The sequence below is a fragment of the Mugil cephalus genome, chromosome 14, assembly GCF_022458985.1.
Source record: "Mugil cephalus isolate CIBA_MC_2020 chromosome 14, CIBA_Mcephalus_1.1, whole genome shotgun sequence".
Lineage (NCBI taxonomy): Eukaryota > Metazoa > Chordata > Actinopteri > Mugiliformes > Mugilidae > Mugil > Mugil cephalus.
The window spans coordinates 19478829-19499059 of record NC_061783.1 but is presented as its reverse complement, the minus strand read 5'-3'; the positions used below and the strand labels follow the sequence as shown (position 1 = coordinate 19499059).

The 20231-nt window shown below is 41.7% G+C and overlaps 1 protein-coding gene across 1 annotated transcript; it reads right to left on the bottom strand.

Annotated features, from left to right (window-relative positions):
• Nucleotides 1-12097: 12097 nt before the first annotated feature.
• trhrb (thyrotropin-releasing hormone receptor b) lies at nucleotides 12098-17774 on the bottom strand. The gene is made up of 2 exons (XM_047604322.1): nucleotides 16202-17774; nucleotides 12098-14968 (listed from the first exon to the last, which is right to left on the bottom strand). The coding sequence occupies exons 1-2, from the start codon at nucleotides 16982-16984 to the stop codon at nucleotides 14543-14545; spliced, it is 1209 nt and encodes a 402-aa protein (XP_047460278.1). The 5' UTR covers nucleotides 16985-17774; the 3' UTR covers nucleotides 12098-14542.
• Nucleotides 17775-20231: the final 2457 nt, after the last annotated feature.

Sequence of the window (20231 nt, the reverse complement as noted above, 5' to 3'; positions counted from 1 at the left end):
TTTTTATTTCCTCAGTGAATTCATTGTAGAAAGATGTAAATGAGTAACGACAGTCTGTATTAATATCCATCTCCCAGAAGAACCTCGTGTCTACTCCCTCAAAGCCGAAATGAAACCGTGTGTAAACATATCTTAATGAGTGTGAGTGATTCACTGAAGGCTGGCTGGTTGTCAGACGGTCAGGCTGCAGGTGGACTCTGAGGGAATCCCACTCCACGACTCGCTCCACTGTGAAACACTCATTTTCATAAATTTCCATAAACAGGTTTCACACGTCACTCCGGCTTCTGTCGCGTTAGCCTCGATCTCAGAGACTCTAAAAATTCAAGAATTCAATCATATCTTTTCCTTTTTTTTTTTTGTTCTTTGAGTATGTAAGTTCATATTTTCATTTCCAGGACACACTAGTATTTTCTCCCTCTGTTTCCCAGCACTGACGTTTTTCTTCCTCCACTTTGAGGAGCCCTCTGAGACGAGACGCTAATGGACTTTTTCTGTAAAAGTAAAAAGGGTCGGTCCACTTCTTGTATTTTTTTCCTTTTAATTTTTTTTTTCTGATTGTTGAATTAAATCCAAAAAAAAAAAACAAAAGGAAACTTCCAGATATTCGGGAGGTTTTCGCACCAATTTACTGATGAGGCTTGAAATTGACACCGTCCACGGTGAGATGAAATAACGGGCGACTACTTGTAGCTACACGTTTCGTCAGCGCAGTTCAATTCTCCTCGTGAGTGCGGCCAATTTTGCGAAGACTATCGGTGTCCCCAGAGCTCCCGCTGCTTTCATTTCTCTTTGCTCTGTTAAGCCCCTTAATGGACTGTGGGTAATGGCCTTTTTTTTTTTTTGTCTTTTCTTTTCTCTCATTGTTTTTTTTTGTTTTTTTTCACTGAGGAAAATCCTGTTTCACTCTGTTTTTATTTAATTACTGGTGTGCAATTGCATTAGAGCGCGCCGCTTGTTTTTATTATCTGCAGCAGCATCCCTAGATTACTTGAAGGCAGCCTGTCAAAGCTGCTAATATCTCCGAGGACGGGCTCTGTGTTTACTCAGACACAAAGGGAAAAAAAAAAAAAAAAAACATGTTGTCAAGCCGTCTGGCCACAGAGGACTGGATAATGAAAAATACGCTGCTTTCCGTCTACATTTCCCAAACCTTCATATGGCTGCTTCCAGGTAAACAATAAAAAAAAAAAAGTTTTCAGGAACCGCAGCCGCACTTCTTAAAAAAAAAAACTAAATCTAATCAGCTCATCTGAATGAGTTTTATTGGTTGCAAGGCCAGGAAACTGGATCAGGCTTTAAATTAAAATTGTGCAGCTGACTCATATTTCACCACAGGAGTTTTTTCTCCAGTGCAGTACAGGTTCAGTCCAAGTTCTTTTACGAATGAGTTACAGTATAATCAATTAAGAAAGATGATAAAGATGAGCTCGGTCTCGTAGCAGCCTTTTAATCTTTAATGGGTTTAGCTGAATTAATTACATTTATGAAGCTGATCAGAAGTGCTGTGCTCATCAGGAGTTTGTGCAACCTGAGAGTTTTTTTTAACCACGTGTAACCGACACAAGACAACAACAACAACAACGACGACAGCAACAGTCCAAAGATGGACAGACGACATCTCATCTCAAGAGGATGAAGGAAGAAGGAAATGTGACCACAAGCAACGAGTCAAAAACTGAGTCTCTGTGAGAGATGTGTATTTATGGATCTGAAGCACGTTGTGTTTAGAAAACCTGAAGCTGCTTCACACCGATCAGGCATAAGATTATGACCACCTTCCTAATATTGTGTAGGTTTCTCTTGTGTCTCCAAAAGTGACTCATCAGAGAATCGACACGAGTCTTCTGAGGGGGTCCTGTGATATCTGGCAACACGATTTAGTCAGTGGGGGGGCTGTGGATTTTATTCCTGATGAGAGATGGATGTAGCTTATTTAAATGTTTCTTCCTCCAAACCAGCAGCAGCAGCAGCAGCAGCTTGTCGTCTTGTCGTGTCATGTTTAATTATTTCCACGCAGGTTGAAGAAACATCTTGTATTTCACTGAGAGCAAATTGAGTTTGCTGAAGGTCACCCTCCACATTTCCGGTCCACCTCTCTATCTATACAATAAAGGCACAAATGTATAGGGGGATGTATATCCATGCACGTATGACTAATACTATGAATATGTGGAAGAATGGGCTTAAATTCATGTAGAAACCAGTCATTCTTCTATTTTTTTAAAAAAATCATATCTCAATTCAATAAAAGTTCATCGTTATCCGGTGCAGCAGTTGTTATTGTATCCTCATTACTGCGAGGAGTGGCCTTGAGGAACACAACAACAACAATCGGTTTGTGATTAAATCTCAGCTCCTCTGTGAGCAGGCGCCACCTCTGTGCAGGTGTAATGGACACCTTTTAAAATGATTAAACAATTAAAGCAAACAAACCCACATATTTCTCCGGTGGGACCGTAACGCGGGTAAACCGTCACGGAGCTGATTGCACATTCTTCGGTAATGAATGCCACTCTTCCCCCGACGTGATCGGCAAACCGAGGGGAAAGTAATCAGGTAGCCGTGGATGTCACACCTGCACGGGACGAATCTGAGCCGGAAGCGGCTGTGGACGGACGTGAAACGAGGCGGATTGCGATGATTTTCATTGCCTGACTTCTATTGTTTATGAAATTGTAATGAAATTGTCAGTTAAAGTTTGGAAAAGAGTTTTGTTAAACACATGCTTGAGACCTCATTAACCATTTAAGACCTGAACATCCGCCTGCGCAAAAAAAACAGAGCTTGCGGTATTTGAATTACCGTAATTCACCGATTGACAAAATTCAAAGTGTGGCTGAACACGTGCTGGGGGGAAAAAGCTGCCATTACGGTAATTATGCCATAGGTAAAAACGAAGTTTCTTCTAACCTTGAGATGTCGCGAAGGTCTTCCAGACAAAATCATGGCTTCCTATTGTTCAACCACACTTTGAATTTTGTCAGTAGCGCAAACCACTGTGAGTTACGGTAGTTCAAATACCGCGTGTTTAACACGTCACCAGCGATAGGTTCAGACTTTGAAGGGTTAATGCTGAACAGCTTTTCAGTTTGGCATAAAAGGAAAGCACAACTTGTAATTTTTATACTTTTTACACCTTACTTCTTGATAGAATTACTCTGACATGTCACAGTTTCTGCTCTTAGCCATGTTAGCTTGTTCCCTCTGTGCTAAGCTATGCTAACCCTTTCTTGGCAGTAGCGTCACATTTAACAAAACATTAGTTATTTTTGATCTTGTCGCCTAAACTTTGGCCACCCTGCAAAAAAACAGCATTACTAGAAAAAAGCAATATATATTTCAATCAAATCATCTTGTATTAAGAAAAGAAGACCCATGTCCATTCTCTGAGAAGTCACAACTGCTTTGGAGACCTACACAATATTAGCGAGGTGGTCATAATGTTATGCCCGGTCGATGTATTAGGCTGTTTGGTTGCTAAACGCTCCACCGTGTTCACCAGCTCTAACTAAACTCTGCAGCGCTTTAGAGGAAAGTGGTAATTCTCTTTTAATTGTTAACATGAATTATTCAATAGCTGGAGATGTTCTAATCCCACAAAGAGACAGAATCCAAAAAAATAAAATAATAAAATACAAGGAAAACTCCTGTCAACCCAAAGCCCTACAACCTAATACTTCAGCAGTTATCCCTAGAAAGACCTGGAATTGTAGTTTTGTTTGTTTTGTTGGGGGATTATTATTTTGCCGGTGGATTAACCTACATTCGGGACTGTAGTGAGTTCTCACGTGGCGTCGCCTCCAAATGTGTCCACATTCATTGAGATACAGGTCACCGCGTGGAGTATAGTGGACATAAATCTGCAGGGTTTTGCGTAAAAAAATTCAGCCTTTGCAATAGCATGAAAACCAATGTGACACATTTCAGATTTAAAAAAAAATGGCGCAGTATGTTAAGATTTAACTGTAGATTCTGGTCTTTTTGTGAGATTCTTCCAGACTTATCCTTGAAAGATATACCCACACAAAAGCTGTGCTGAAGCCTTTACAACTCTCGCTTTTATTGCTGAAATTGTGTGATTCAAAAACTGATTTATTAATTTTTTTTTTTTTTTCAGTCGCCGGATGGGAAAAAATAATAATAATAAAAAGAAACAGTGACTTCTCTCTCGACGCCCACTCGGCACACTTCGTTTTCGTCCACGTGTTATTATTCATAAAAGCTGAGGCTGCTCGACTGAAGCAGGAGAGCCGCAATTACACCACCCCTCGTCTTTGTTGCGCTCTCTGTCCAGGGGTGTGATAATGGACATTAACGTCCCATTATCACAGAACAACCTCTTTTTATTGTGCCGGAGCACGTTCGTTTCAGAGCTAATGAGCCGGAAAGGTTCTCATCTCTGCGTCTACCTGCAGCCAGCACAGATTCTCATTTTATCTGACAGCGGCGCGCCCTCTTTTACCATAACTCTCCAGTTACCTTGCTTTCCCTTCATTCATTGCTCCTTCGCACCTTTGCCTGTTTTGACACTTGATTAAGTTAAATCCAGGCTGTGCACAGTTATTTAACTTAGCGGAGGGGCTAATGTGATTCTTCTAATTAGCAGCCTGCAGCATCCCTCTGATAATTACAGCCTGTCACACGAGGAAGATCATTTAAAGTAGTAATCTGCTTTTTATTTTTTTGGTTTTTAATTTTGTTCCTGGTCCTAATGGATAATTGCTGCGGTTGCTCTGATTTTAAGCTCACGCGAGTCTGACAAGTCTGTGTGAAGTTTGCGAAACAGTTTCAGTTTTAAGGTAAAGTTAAGAACTGAAAAGTGACGCAATGTTAGCTTTATTATTGTAAAAATGGCACAAATGTAAAATGTAAAGGCTTATACACCGATCAGCCACAACATTTAAACCACTGACAGGAGAAGTAAATAACTTTAACCATCTTGGACCATGGACCTGACATTCATGCGGATGTTATTTTAACATGTAGCACCTACTTAGACCAGACCACCTTCAACCTTATCATCTAAAATACGTGAAATGATGATTCCTGGATCATCTGGATTCATCTTTGTGTCCTTTTCAGATGTATTCCAGAGAAAACCTCAACAATGATTTAGTCAGTTTTGGGAAAAACTGAAAAAAGGTGTGCTTCTTTTTTTTTTTTTTGGACAGATGAAAAAATCAAATCAAACTTTATTTATATAGTACTTTTTCTACAAAAATCCAACCCGAAGTGCTTCACACAAATAAAAACATACAACATTCAAAGACCCACCCATCCCATATATACTCATACAGACACATACAAAGATTTTATAATTCTGTAAATAACGTGTATATAGTATATTGTGTTTTTCCTGTTGTGTAGTATGTATGGTGTTGAGTGCCTGTATGTCGCTGCTGCAACTGTTAAATTTCCCAGTTTGGGATTAATAAAGCATCTATCTGTTTATCTAAACACACTCACACATACACGTCCACACATACACCAGTATACACACTAAAAGTTGTTAACGAGACATGGCAGGAAAACCTTCAAGGTGCTGTTTGGTGTAGGTGTGATCAGTTGAAGTAAACCAAAAAGCGGGTGACCAAGGCAAATCTTGAGGTCCAAAGTTTAAAAAACATTAATACATTGTAAAAAATTTAAATGCAACTACGCGTTGCAGCACATGGCCTTCATCGGGGTGACAACTCAATCATGAGGACTTAGATTTAAGAAAGCAGAAACTTTCGGATGTTACTGAGACACCCGCCTAGACCAGGCCAGACATCTTTGCCCCATAGCAATGACTCTCCTTGATGGCTGCAGCCCAACATACACACAAAAACACTTTAGGAACAACTCAAAAAAAACATGAAGAACAGCACAAGTTGTTGACCTGGCCTCAAAATTCAATAGAAACCGATCGAGTATCTGTGTGATGATCCCTGAGGACCCTCCCCTCAACCCGTAGGACCCAAACGCCCCCACTAACAACATTTTTTGCTTGACTCCACCCTCAACGCTGTGATTTGTCTGAAAAGCCTCCGACAGAACTCCAGCAGCGCGGGACACGTCGGCCAAACTAGGACAACAGACGCTGGAAAAACAGCAGAATGTCGGCTTAGTGATGTTCAGCTACTCTTCTTACCTTTGTCAGGAAAATTAATCCCACAGCAGTCGTTACACTGGGTGTATTTCCCGTGTGCGCTGAATTAGGTGTCCATTTCTGAACGTGGAAAAGCTAAACATCTTTCCACTTCGTCCACGTTGTTTACTGGGGGAAGATTAATCTGTTTCTGAATCGATTCAGGAAGGTAAATCTTGAGTTTTTCCAATTTTATTTCGCTCAGAAAATCTATTGAAATGTGATTTTCTCTGCCCTGATCGATGCCACGGACCCACAAACCGTGTCAGGTCATTACAGGTGGCGTTACAGCTGCTTGAAAAACACACTCCCATTGATTGCAGACGTGCAACGGTTGAGCCGAGAGGACAACCACCTTACTGTGCATCACTTTTCTGACTTCAGCTGACGTCTGCACACACGGGAGTTCAGGACTCGTGTCCTGCAGCTCTACGTCCTCGAAGGTTCAGTGAAAGCATTTCTACCTGTGCGCCGGTGTGTCGTCAGTTTTCCGTAGCTTACATCACTGAAAGACGACGCGGTGACTGGTCGTCTGTGTTGAGTTTCACTCTGTGCTTCCCACAGTGGTGAGTGGAACCGAGCGGCTCATGTCGGAGTTGAAATTGGGCGTTGTGTAGGAGGCAGAACATGAGAGAACATTCTGTGCTTGTCAGGTCACTGAGACACGTGAAGAAGGAAATGCATTTCAGATCAATCACGTTGAAGTCATACGTAGTTGTATTTCTGGAGGGGTGCCCGCTTTCGATTACGCCCTAGCTACGGCATAGAAGTGAAGCTCGACTATAAACGAATCTTTAGCAATACTGAATGAACGAATTCTCTTAACTCCCATGCTACAATAAGGACCAAAGTGCCCTTTTCCATTTTATTTATTTATTTTTTGATAACTTAGTGGTAGATGTTACTGATGCTGTGTTGTCCTACTCTGATTTGCAGCCTCCAGGTTTGTTATGACAAAGAGATGGTGTTGTTAGGTCATGGGGACAGGTGGGTTCACGGTGATCTCTGCGTTTACTCTACCTGGGTGTCTGTGTGAGTGTGTGTGTTTGCGTGCACAAGTGTGTATAATTGAGGGTTTTTCAATTATATCTTTTATCCTGTTACTTGAAAGACAGAGAGAATCAGTCTCATTGTGAAAAAGTGCAGCTTGTAGCAGCAGTGTCGGTGGATTTTTAATGGGTTTGAAAAAATGGGCACGACAAAAACATAAAAATCCATCAAAATCAATGTTGCTACTAATAACTGACGTGTCCTCTAATAATGCCCCCAAGACAAAAATTTCAATGCCATCATTAACACTGACATATAAAGGGTTAAAAGTCCAAAAAAAAAAAAATCTAACTTTTGGTATTTGTGATTAGTACTGAAGTGGATTAAAAGATTTATGTAAAAAAATAAAAATAAAAAATTAATACATGCCATTTTTAGTTTTTTTTTAAGAGAACACTTTTGTCCCTCAGTTGTAACAACGCAACAGTTTTAAATCAGGTACGAGGGTTAAAAAATAAGCTTCAGATATTCTCGTACCCAAGAATAGTAATTCTCTAATGATGCTCTGACCTTTTACCTCGTGCTGTCATCGGGACAAAGTTTAACATTGACAAATAACTTTTTTGTCAATGTTTTTTATTTTTTTATTTTTTATTATTTGTGTGAACTGCTCCTTTAAATGAGTTAAAAACGCTTCTGTCGTTACAACCAAACTTTACTGCCAGTTAACACATGTCAGGAACCGTCATAGGATATGAGCTAATATGCTAATGCATACATTAGCATTTATGTTAATATTGTCGACTGGTCTAGAAATTATACCTTTTCTCTCAGGTCATGAGCACAAAATATTACTTTGTCATCCTGTACCTTTGCTACCGGAGCTAAACGGTGAGTATGTTATCTTTGTATGGTCCTTTTAAATGAGGCGAAGTGTTAGCAACCTTATAGGATATGAGCTAATATGCGGAAGTAAAGCGGACAACGTGATAAACACCCTCAATATCAGTGCTAATAGTAGCATATTAGCTACTCTGGGTTTGTTAGCTTGTTGATGTTAGCATTTAGGTCAAGTGTCGAGTTGATGGTGCTCGGATGGAACAGGAACAGACTGAACGATAACAAAACGACTGAGAAGAGCTTGGAATCAGGTGTGCAATTGTTTTTATTCCTAATACTGTATTTATATGATTATTTATTCCTACTTATAGACTGCTTGATGATGTGAAGTTCTGCTGTGGTAACACTATAATTTCCTTTTAAATAACAAAGTATCTCGAATTTGAGTCTTGAACGTAGCTCAAATTTCTGTGGCCCCGTGAAGTAGGCCAATCAGAGAGCTACAGGCTGCTAATACGCTAAGCTACGGTAAAATAGTGAATGTGGTGAACTTAAACTTTACTGTCGCTGTGCTAATCAATATTAGCATTCTTGCTCAAGTATGTTAGCATGCTAGTGGTAGCCATTAGCTACAAATAACTGTAATCCACTACAGTAAAACCTTGTGTGGGGCTGCTAGCGTCACTGGAGACTGTTTGTCTTTTTAAACTGAACATGTGTATTTATGTCTGTGAGAAATCACTGCGGATGTGATAAATATGTCAAAACTAAAACACTTGACAATAGGTCAAATATTTTTGGATATAAGGAGCGGAGTCTGATGGATATACAGTGTTTACCAGAAAATTTCATGAGACCCTTGCCTTTTTTTGTGTGTTTGTTGTTGTTTTCTCGGGGGTTTGCTATCCCCACGTAGATGGTACGTAAAATAAGATTATGAGTTTCTATCATTCTTTAATTCACCGCACTGTTCGTGCACTTGAATAATAAACAAAATGCTTTTGAGACGTGGTGCTCTATGGTAAATATCTATTGTAAATATCCATCCATTAAAAAGTGGCAGTAATGTGCAAAAATGTTTCCGATTTCCGAGTAAATTAGACCCTTGTGGGCTGCCATAGCATCAACACTGCATGTGGCACCCAGATGTGCCCTGATGCTAATTGTAATTGGATTAATAATCCATTAAATCAGTCGCCATGGACTAATGTTATTCTTTTATGAAAGAGACACTAAGCGTACAGAGGTAAACGCAGGTCACATCCATCGTAGCATCATGGTTGTGTAAGAGACATCATCGAGGAGCTGTCCAAGGGTTAATATCTCTCTGTGGACCGTCTGTCTTCTTCTCTCTAAGGTGTTTTATAGCCATTCTCACCTCGGAGCCTGGAGCCGATGGCAAATTTCGTATCCTCAGCACACGGGAGGGGAGGGCTCACGTCAAAACATTATTCACACTCCAGAGAAATTGTATGGAGCCTTTTTAGAAATTCCACTCATGCAGTTCATCCCTGGTGATGGTGGTAAATGATCAGTTGAGGGAATCTGCTCCCAGACATTTTATATGAAACGATGCTCTATATTATGCCAGAACTGACATTAAGTTGGAAAAGACGTGCTGTGTTTTATGTGCTCGTAAAGGCCGTTCAGGTCAATCACGTGTGGGAATAGCATCTACGTAAATGCAAATGAGAGTGCGTGGAAGTGTTACCATGGCGTCCGTGTACGGAGATTGATTGGGTACGAGCCGTGGTTTGATACGTTCACATATCAAAAGCAGATGTTCGTTTTATTTAAGTGAGAAACCATCTGTGACTATAAAACAAAACATAAATATGATTTACTGCCTCAATGAAATCCGTATAGAGTGAATTATATGAATGTTCAGTCTCCAGTGCTACACTAGAGAGGCTGGTGAATAAAATAGCTACGTTTATTTTTTTCTTTAAAGCAGCATTAGGAGATTTCTGGCCACTTGGGGGCAGTGCAGATTAATAAATGACTAACACTTAATGTGTTGACTGCTAGGAACTATAAGACGACAAAACCTGAGGAAGTTGATTATTTTTCTCATGCACTTTGAGAAACGAGTGAAAATGTTGAGAAAAAAAGTCAAAATTTTGAGAAGAAAAGTCAAAATTTTGAGACAAAAAGTCAAAATACAATTCTGAGAAAAATATCAAAATGTCAAGAAAAAAGTTGAAATTTTGAGAATAAAGTCAAAATACAATTCCAAGAAAAGTCAAAATGGTCAATATAAACGTTGAAATGAGGGGAATAAAGTTGAAATACAATTCTGAGGAAAGAAGTCAAGAAAAAAACTCAAAAAGTTGAAATTTTGAGGGAAAAAAAGTCAAAATGTCGAGAAAAGTGAAATTTCGAGAATAAAGTCAAAATACAATTCCAAGAAAAGTCAAAATGTCGAGGAAAAAAATCAAATTTCGCGAAAAATGTCAAAATGTTGAGAATAAATTCAAAATACAATGTTGAGAAAAAAGTCGATCTTCAAACCAGCTGTGCTATAACTCATGAAGAGTATTGGGGCTTAATTAATAATAAATATCAAATTCTTAATGTTAATCATTCATTCAGAATAATATAAGAATATAAAATTGTACTGTGGTGATTTTTTCAGTTATATTGCTGTATTATACTGGACTGTTGCATGGCAACAGTGGCGTGGATACTGTCACACACTGTCGCCTTCTAGTCCGCTGAGGGAGGGATGTGAAGTCCAGCACTCAGGAGCGTGTCCACATCCACCCGTAGAGTCTTAAAGCCGGACGCTGTATGTGGTCCAGGGAGTCCACATACAGCCAGATGAGATGATGCAAAACCCAGACACAGCTCACGGCCACTCGCTCTGCGTCCCAACAAACGCACAGTTCATCCATCTTACCAGGCAAAGACCTCACCTTCCACATGAGACAGACGGTGCGGTTGGTTTGTTGGACGACTTTTTACTCGACATTTCGACTCAGACTTTCGTTGTTACAAAATATCTCAGGATCGGTATTTGATCTTTTTGCCCTATGACATTTAAACTCATTCATTCATTTCATTTGAATGAATGGAGGATGATTTTATAATTGCTGGTTTGACACCTTTGAACCAGTGGGTTGTAGCCACTCGTCACTCGTGCACTGACTATCAAATAAATAAAAATGTTTTTACTGTATGCCTTTTACAGGTCATTTGAAGTAGTTTTCTGGTTTCCTTGTGAACATACATCCATATTTACTCTCTTGTTTGATCTCCACCAATCCCTACTTGACTCTTACGCTGCTACATAAACCCTCATCTTCGTGAGAAAAAATCGACTTAACCAAGGTGCAGAAATGCTTCGTGAGGCAGAAGAGAAAGTGTTCATTTTCTGTCCCTTTCATACCCGATGTAATGGTTCGTTCAACAGTTCAAGGTATTGTTAATATAAAAAGTACAGCCAGTGATAGCACAAATAACACTTTATGCAATTATGAATTCGTTAGTAACGTAACTTGATGAAAGCTCTTCAGCTGATGTGAGCCGCTGAAGCAGTGAAGCGTATAATAGACCAAGGCTGTGTTATATTTCTTATCTTCATCTGAAGACATTTTACATGTCCTGTGCATTCATAGGGACGTATCCTTTATCTTTCTGCTTTCTCCTTCACTTAAGGTCGTCCATAGAAACAGGACCATTGTTGGTTAGAAATATCAAAGAAAAACACCACTGGAAGTTGGATTATTTAGTCTGTAACTCCAGTTTCTTGTGCCTTTTCCTCATTTTCACTCTTTTATATCTTCAGCTAAATTGTCTACATGATTTTTTTTTTTTTTTTTTGGTTCAAAGAGAAAAATAAAGCAGAAGACAGACACAGCCTTTTTTCTCCTCCTTGTGCATCAGTCAGGTTGAATATGACGTCATTTTGAGTTGCTTTGTTGAATGCAGCGTGACGCCACATGGCCTTGGTGGCTGTTACCACACGTTCGTTTTTCAGGATGTAATTTAAGTGTTTCCTTTTCAGTATTGTCCTTCCGGCCCTTCGACTAAAGCCCAGTGCTGCTGAGTGTGGGTGCTCATCGAGGAAATATGTACAGGGAGGAAAGATTTTTTTTTATTAATGACAAGAAAAAGAAAAATACACCTGACTCTAATTCAAGAAATAACTTTATTTTCAACAGAAAGACAAAAAATATACAAACGATTTCTAGATAGATAACCATCAAACACTCACAGGATCACACCAGTCTAAGAAGCGAGACCAAAAACAGCAGCTTCCAAATAGTACACCACAAAATAATGTCTTTGTTTGCAATAATCAAAGCAAGTGTGACTTCTATTTTTTCCACCAGACAAACAAACCATAAACAACAACCACTTGAGATTACACAGGGGGACACGAACACAGGAACGCATGAATCCACTGATACTCCAAGGCCTGTACGCGATTGGTACGATAAAGCAAAATCTAGCTGTTGTCTCCCGCATTCAGCCGCGAGTGAAACCGTTTCAGAAAACTCTTCCTCCGCTGAGTTGCAGCCCAATTATGCCCCCCCCCCACCCGCGTGGCATAGTCTGCTCAGAAATACGTTCGCAGATGGCTTTCACAGCTAAAGAGCGACACGAGCGAAGCCATGGTTCGTTGAAATCCGCTGTTCACACAACACGAGAAAACACCACATTCACTTAGCCTCGGATTCGAAAATCACCAACACCGACGGAGCCGCATCAGCATGTTATATAAATTATATATAAATGTCACACCAAGTCTGTGCAGCGCTGCACGGACGAGCTTCACGACCACAGCTGCTGCTGCTGCTGCTGCTGCTGCTCAAACAATAATGAGAGAGAATCGTAGGGAGAACGTTTTGAGAGCGTCTGTTCAGGCGTGATTTATAAAGGGTTTATAAGTTGAAACTAAAGCTATGGCCTTAACCAGTGGTGGGGAAAGGTTAGGACAATCCCAAAGATAGGTAGGTAAAAAAAAAAATCATATATATAATATATATATAATAGTAGTAAAATAAGAGATCTCTTTGTTTTCGCTCGATTTTGGCAGTAAAAATTAAATATCAGCAAATCAAAAGGTAAATAATATTGACCAACAAAAAAAAAAGGAAAGGAAAGTCGTGTTTTTTTTTTTTTTTCTTAAAAAAAGAGAGGGGACGGACAAAAAAGGTTGCTAATATCCAGTTCTTCTGAAACAAAGGTGTGCACCCTCTCTAGTTTATGAGTGGTAGAAATTAACCATCATTTAACCGAGGCAGCAGTGATGGCCCTGGTAGCCATGGCAACAGAACCATGATTTATTTATAAAAAAAAAAAAGGGGGGAGGGGGGTCTTTCAAGGGTTCAAGGGGCCCCGAAATTCCTGATGACACCCCTGTCTGGGTCCCAAATAATAGTGCATTGCTTTGTTTAGGTCTCTGTGACCTAACAGTGCCCACAGATTCTCGTGCTGGGTGATGTCGATGAGATAAAATCACAATAGGCTGATAAAATATAAATTCTTTCGATGTGTACACACCAGCCTAAAGAGATAACCAATAAACAATAGGTCAAAAAAAAAACATTTTAAAGCCCCTGGTGACAGCTTTTAAACCCCTTATAAATTACGTCTCACTGGAACACGTGATGAACTTCATTTGTGGCACTTTTAGAAAATCACGTTGCGAGTGCTTCACGTACGTCTGCTGCCCCCCCCCCGCCCCGACCTGTCCTCCCCAGCGGAGATGTAATCCCAGGCCTCCGTAACATCTCGGCTCAGCCCACGTCTTGGTTGGTTGTTCTCGTTTTCGAGGCCGCGCGTCCGTCCTTCGCCGCAAAAATAGAGTTTCTGTTCTGTCACCGAAGGTCCTCGGTGTGACTCACTCGCTCTTTCTAATGAACCGCCTGGCCTGGAAACATCGGGGGAGCGGGGCCGCATGCAGTCATTAAAAGCTGTCGATGCTGAGGATTTTTAGATTTTATTTTTTCAATTTCAAGAGTGTGAAAATTCGCTTTTTGTTCTCAGCCTGACCCCCAGAGTCTGGATGAAGCTGATTAATTCTTTTAAGCAGTGAATCAAAAGATTTGAAGATGAGGTGAGATCAGGATTCTTTTTGGTGCTGTTGAGTCTTTGGTTTTCTTTGCCATCAAACACCTCTGACAAGCTGAGTGGGTAAAAGTGAAGGTGCTGAGGGCAGTTTCTTGCCTCTCGGTGTCATTTGGAGATGCAGACGTGCCCTCTGCAGCTTCGAAACGTCCAAAAACGTGTCTGCTCAAAGTGGTTCATGTTTTGTTGACTCATGACGTGGGCCGATCCGAGATAAGAGCTGCGAGACTTGAGAGCGTTGCTCTGTGGATGTTTCTCAGGGTCCGGGGTCGCTCTCTGGAGAAGAGCGTGTTTGCCTTTGCGCCTCAAAGACCGTCATTACGCATCAGCGGCCCGCGATCCGTGTTTACATCTCTGGCTGCAGCAGTCTGTCTTTGAAAAGGTCACCAGGCACTCAGGAAACAAACATCCCCACTTAACACACTCCATTAAGCGACATTTTCAGAGTCTTTAATCCCTCGATTGACCCACGGGTCCGCCTCTCGCCGGCCCTCCAAGCCACCCTCAGGCGTCGCTGTAGTTCACTTTCCTGTACACGCAGGGGTCCGGGAACATCATCTTCTGATCCGACAGCAGGTCGTCGGTGACGGTGAGCTCCTCCAGCTCCGTGGTGAAGTGGTCGGTGCTCTCCACCACGGACGTGTCCTTCACGGCGCTGTAGGTGAGGGCCACGCTGTAGGTGGCCGGCTTGTCCGAGCCCTTCCTGCCGCAGCGGCAGATCTTGCGGAAGGCGGCGCGAAACTTCTGCGACATGGCGTTGTAGATGACCGGGTTGATGGCGCTGTTGAGGTAGATGCAGACCCGGCAGAAGAGCAGGAACCAGTGGTCCAGGTAGGCCTGGTCCAGGAAGGAGTTGACCACCACCAGGGTGCGGTACGGCATCCAGAGCACGGCGAAGAGGATCACCACCACCGCCAGCATCTTGGTCACCTGCAGGGGGCAACAATGAGCACTATTTTAGGGTACAGTGCGGAACATACGCTTTAACGTAAGCACATAGCCTGCGCTGGTACGAGTCATTTATACTTAAAATCCACCCAAACACTAGATGGCGCTGTATCTTCTTTACCAGTCAGGTTAATTCTACTTCCGTCTTCACTAGAAAACAATAACGTCTGAAACTGCTATCAAGCTACTGCTATCAAGCAGACCAGTCACAGCTCTTCAGGTCTACGTAGTTCCATTTCTGCTTTGAGGTGTACGTCCTTAGTTAGTCTACGTATGCGTCTGCGCAGTCAAATTGATGCAGAAGTCTAAGCCGCCTATAAGATACATCTCTGAGGAGAAGGGCACACAAATGATGAAAGTACTATATCTACCAAACAGATAGAGTTTAACTTGTCCTTATTCAGACAAAACGTAGTGTGGAAATTTTAATTTATTCATTTATTAATTGATTGTTAGAACATTTATTTGCAATTTTGATAATTAGTTAATCATTTATTCAGTGATATGCATTTACCACTCTATCTCTGGGTTTTGGACAGCTCTCTGGATAATACATCTTATTTTTATTAGTTAATTTTGTCTTCTTATTGTTCGTACAGTAATTCACTGACAACACAATCGCTTTTTTTTATTTATAGAGCTGCCAGATAGAGACAGCGTTTCCAGGGATACTTTTTTTCTCTCAAGGAAATCTCTTCAGGAGTTTGTGCTTATGTAATAAAAGAGAAGTTCAGCTCAAAATATTTACAACACCAGCAAATAATTTAAATTACTGGTGGGAAAATACAGGAGATTTTAAAATCCTTTTTTTTAAATTTTATTTATTTATTTTAGTTGCTCTCCCTTAAATCATTTTAGAAATGTTTATCTATTTAGTTTTTAACTTTAGCTTTAAATCCTTTACTAATGCTGATGTAACTACACCAACATTTAAACATGACTCCGGCACAAAAGTGGTTTCTTGAAAATTAATATATTAATTCTACTGGTTTATGAATTAAATCTTTTTCAGTGAACATTACAGGCATTGATGGAAATGTTTTGTCTTGTGTGCATCAGTGGAGTTTGAAAAGATTACATGTTTGTGAAAATCTAATTATTCTAAAGAAACTGAGAGAAAAGGATTGCTTTTTTTTTAGATTTTTAGAGCAGCTTGATGCGCCCTGGCTCTCACCCCCTCCAGGCTCAGCCACCCACCCAACCGACCCCACCCACCTGTCTGCGGGAGGTCGCCGTGGAGCTGGAGTGACGGGAGTTCTTGCAGCTGGTGCTCTTGTTGACCGCGTGGTTGTTGTGTCCGTTCTTCTTCTTGTCTTTGGGGTCGGAGGGCAGCGGGTTGAGGAACAGGATCCGGGCGATGAGTCCGTACAGGACGGCGGAGAGCAGCAGCGGCAGCACGAAGAAGACGCCGAAGTCGAAGAAGTAAATGGGTAAATAAAACTTCCGGGACACTCTGTAGCCGCAGGAGATGATGGTGATGTTGTCGTAGACCAGCTCCTGGATGTCTGACAGGTAGAACCACATCAGGCAGTAAACGGAAGTAAAAGCCCAAACGAATAAAATGATCTTCTTTGCTCTGGACAAAGTGCACAGAAACTGGGCTTTAATCGGGTGGCAGATGGCGATGTATCTCTCTATGGTGAACGCTGTTATGGAGCAGGAGGAGGCGTTGATCCCGAGGTACTGGAAGTAGGTGATGCACAGGCACCCGTAGTGGCCGAACACCCAAGACGCAAAAATACTGTCCATGATGGTCGGCAAGCCAGCAGCTGTCAGCACCATGAGATCAGCCACGGCCAAACTCACCAGGTAGCAGTTGGTGGGAGTCCTCATGTGTTTGGTGGTGAGCACCACCAGGATCACCATCACGTTGCCAACGATCCCCACCGCGCAGATCACAAATAGCAGCAAACTACTTATGACTTTGTACTGGATGCTGTTGTCCAGCCAGGGGCCCAACGTTTGGTTCAGCTTCGGGGCCGATGTGAAGTTTTCCATCTTCTTTAATCAGCTCAAAAATATCCGAGGAATGAAAGCTGATTTTCTTCGTCGTTTTTTCTTCCAAGCGCACCGAGCCGGATTTTACGCGCGACAGAAGCGAGAAGTCTAGAAACTTAACAGATTAAAGAGAAGAAAAAAACGTATTTGCAGATCTTAAATAGCACAATAAAAGCAAAGCAATTGAGTGCTGCGCGTTAAACCTTCACGAAGAGGCGAGGAGCAGCTCGGACTCTGGTGTGATGCCGCGTTCGCGCTGTGCGTAAAAGGCGAGGCGCTGCCTTGTTCTCGTCAGAACAAACTGTGTCTCCCGGACAGATGGCGGTTTGGTTTTGAGCCTTCCGTTTGGCAACAGCACTCGTACGCATGCGAAAGGATTAGCCCATCATTACATTTTCGAAAGCAGACCTCCCACCCCCATCAACAGAATCAGCTGGTCGAGCGCCAAGACTATAACATCACAAGTATTCTCTCTGCTGCCCGTAAGGATGAGGTGGACACGGAGGCGCGCTCTCAGGTGCTTCTGAGTTCGTCACTGTTCGAGCTCAGCTCAACAGGCTGCCACTTCAGTGAAGAAGAGCACATAATGGAATGAGCTGTGAGATGGAACTAATCGATAGCTGCATGCTTTTAGGCGGAGCTAGGTATTGTGCCGTTTCCATTTGGAGCAGACCCTTTTCACTAAACACATTTTGACATGGCGCAGTGTCTTGGTTGTGGGACACTTAATGGATCTGAGACACCGTCAGTTCTTTCCATGATGTGACCAGACACAATGAAAGTCAGATAATTTTTTTTGGAGAGCTTCATCAAATACATTTGGAAAAAGAAGTGGTATTGATTATTGATGATCTTTAACTTCTTTGTGTGTGTTATTTAATAGAGATTCCTGAAACTGCTCAGGTCAAGGACTAAAGAAAACTTAAACATTAGTCTGATCATATCTTTAAAAAAAAAAAGACACAAAAAAGCTTTTTATTTAGTCATATGTTCATATTTTTCTTAAACATGAATTCTTACATCAATAGGACAAAAGTCAGTTGGTCGTAAGATGGTAAAACTGAGCCTAAAATACAGGAATAATTCTTTAAAAGGAAATAAGTGCAGGTTTTCCATGTGTAAAGAGAGTTTAAGTCTTGATATCTTTCCTATAGTATTTGGCCAGACACTTAAAATGCATGACCATCATTGCATCTTATGAACAAAAGAAAAACAACATTATATCCCCGTCATAAAATCTTTTAGTATTTCATTTTTGATTTTTCTTGATTTGATTCAGTCCATTCGTGTCCCGTGATCGGAGGTCGTGTCACGGTGTCAGCAGACGTGCGTCTCCCTCCCCAGCGACGCATTCCAGGCGCACATGTCCCTCTAGTGAATAGTGGGTTGACCCCAGGTCTCCTCTCAGCTGGCCATACCCCCCCACAAAAGGGCGTCGGATACGTGAACCCCATCAGCTGGCCCCTTTCCCCTCTACTCCGCCGTCTTTCATCACATTAAAATGTTTCTCTCCATCACAAACGTGCTCTTTGGGACTCCGGGGGGGAAGGCTCCTCCAACACTTTTAGGCAGAATAATGCTGAGGATCGTTATCCTGCCGCGTGGTTAATCCATTTTTATCAGATCTAGAGCCTCCTCCTGTCCTTCTGCACCTTCTTTTGCTAATTTGATCCCTTAACTGTCTTAACGTATGAACTCACAGATGGTTCCTGTTACGTAACTCCCCCTCTGTGCCTCTATGAACTGAGTTGTATTCTTTGAATTGATCTGCTGTTGTTTCTTGCTTGTTTTTCTTGATTTCAGTCACGTTTTAACTGCCTGTCGTCTCCTTCCATGAAACAAGATGTCTTTTTCCTTTTTTTTATTTATATCAGTAAACCCAACGATGAAGGAACACATTTCATTTGCTGGTTTTGTCTCGTAGTATCATTTCAGTTAGTTCAAGTCGTTAAACTAAACGCTCAAGTTTGCCAATCACATCTTTTCCTCTGTGTCATTTAAAAGCAGTTTAGTCAAAGTCAATATTCTCACGTGTACCAGACGTACAAAGTAATCAAAAAAATGGTTTCTTCTATCCCACGTTGAAGAGGCAAAGTGTGCAGGCACAATGGATAAATACAGGGCAACACTAAAGTAAACAACTAAAGTGCACAGTCAAAAATGCAATAAAATAAAATAAAATAAGAGTTCCCAGTGTATATCTAGTATACGCAGACATTTATGTGTGAGGTAGAGGTTGTAAATGTGCAAAAGACAGTGAAATAGCAGCTTATTCATTTATTTCCCAACCTTATTTATCCATTTTAGTAGAAAACAATGCACAGGCTTATTCTAAAATATGTTCTTTCATGGATAAAACACAATTCATTGCAATTTCATGCGGTTTTTGCTCACGCTCTATATTTTTAACACCTGCTGCTGAGACGTGACTCTTTATTTCATGTGTTTTGTTTTTTTGACTAATCCCAGTGATTCATTAGCCTCATGATGTTTTTCGCTGACGCAGTAAATATTATTGCGTGAAGGACCAGCGCTGTACCGTAAAAAAAAAGAAACACAGATCTGCAGTGACCCGCGCTGACCGGCGCGCTGTCCCAACAGCATGGGAATCTGTGGCTGCCTGTTCTCTCTGCACAACACTGTGGAGGTGGGAAACTCTCCTCCACACCAACTGTGCTGTATTCTCCAGGCACCGAGCTGAGAGCGGCGACGGCCGTGCCAACCCTCGCTTTATGCATTGTGCTTCGGGCCCCCGGAGCCGCCAGCCGTCCATCCCCAGCAACAGGTGGAGCCGAACGGCAGGGAATTACATAATGACGACGCTGCCCCCCCCCCCCACGTCCCCACCCACACCCACACCCCTTCTCCCTCGTGGTTCCTGTCGACTCCCAACGATGAAGAAATGTGCTCGGGTTTCTTGAATCCGGTCGTCGTGTGACAGTGGTGGGTGTAAATCTGCTGTTTAGAGACAGAAACGTCTCAGTTATAAAGATTCAAACTGGCTTTTGTGACGCAACCAGTGAAACAGATTGAAATAAATAAAGCCTCGTGTCGCTCAAAAGGACAGAAGAAGAGTAAAACCGCTTTCATGTCCTTTAAGCAGCTCCAAACGCCACATCTCCATATTCATGGTTAAATCAGCGCTAATCGTCACGGACACGTTATTGTCCCCGTTCAAGCGTCTTCTCCTGATTACATTATTCATCATCCAGATCCGTGCAGCCGCAGGCAGGAACATGATCCGGTG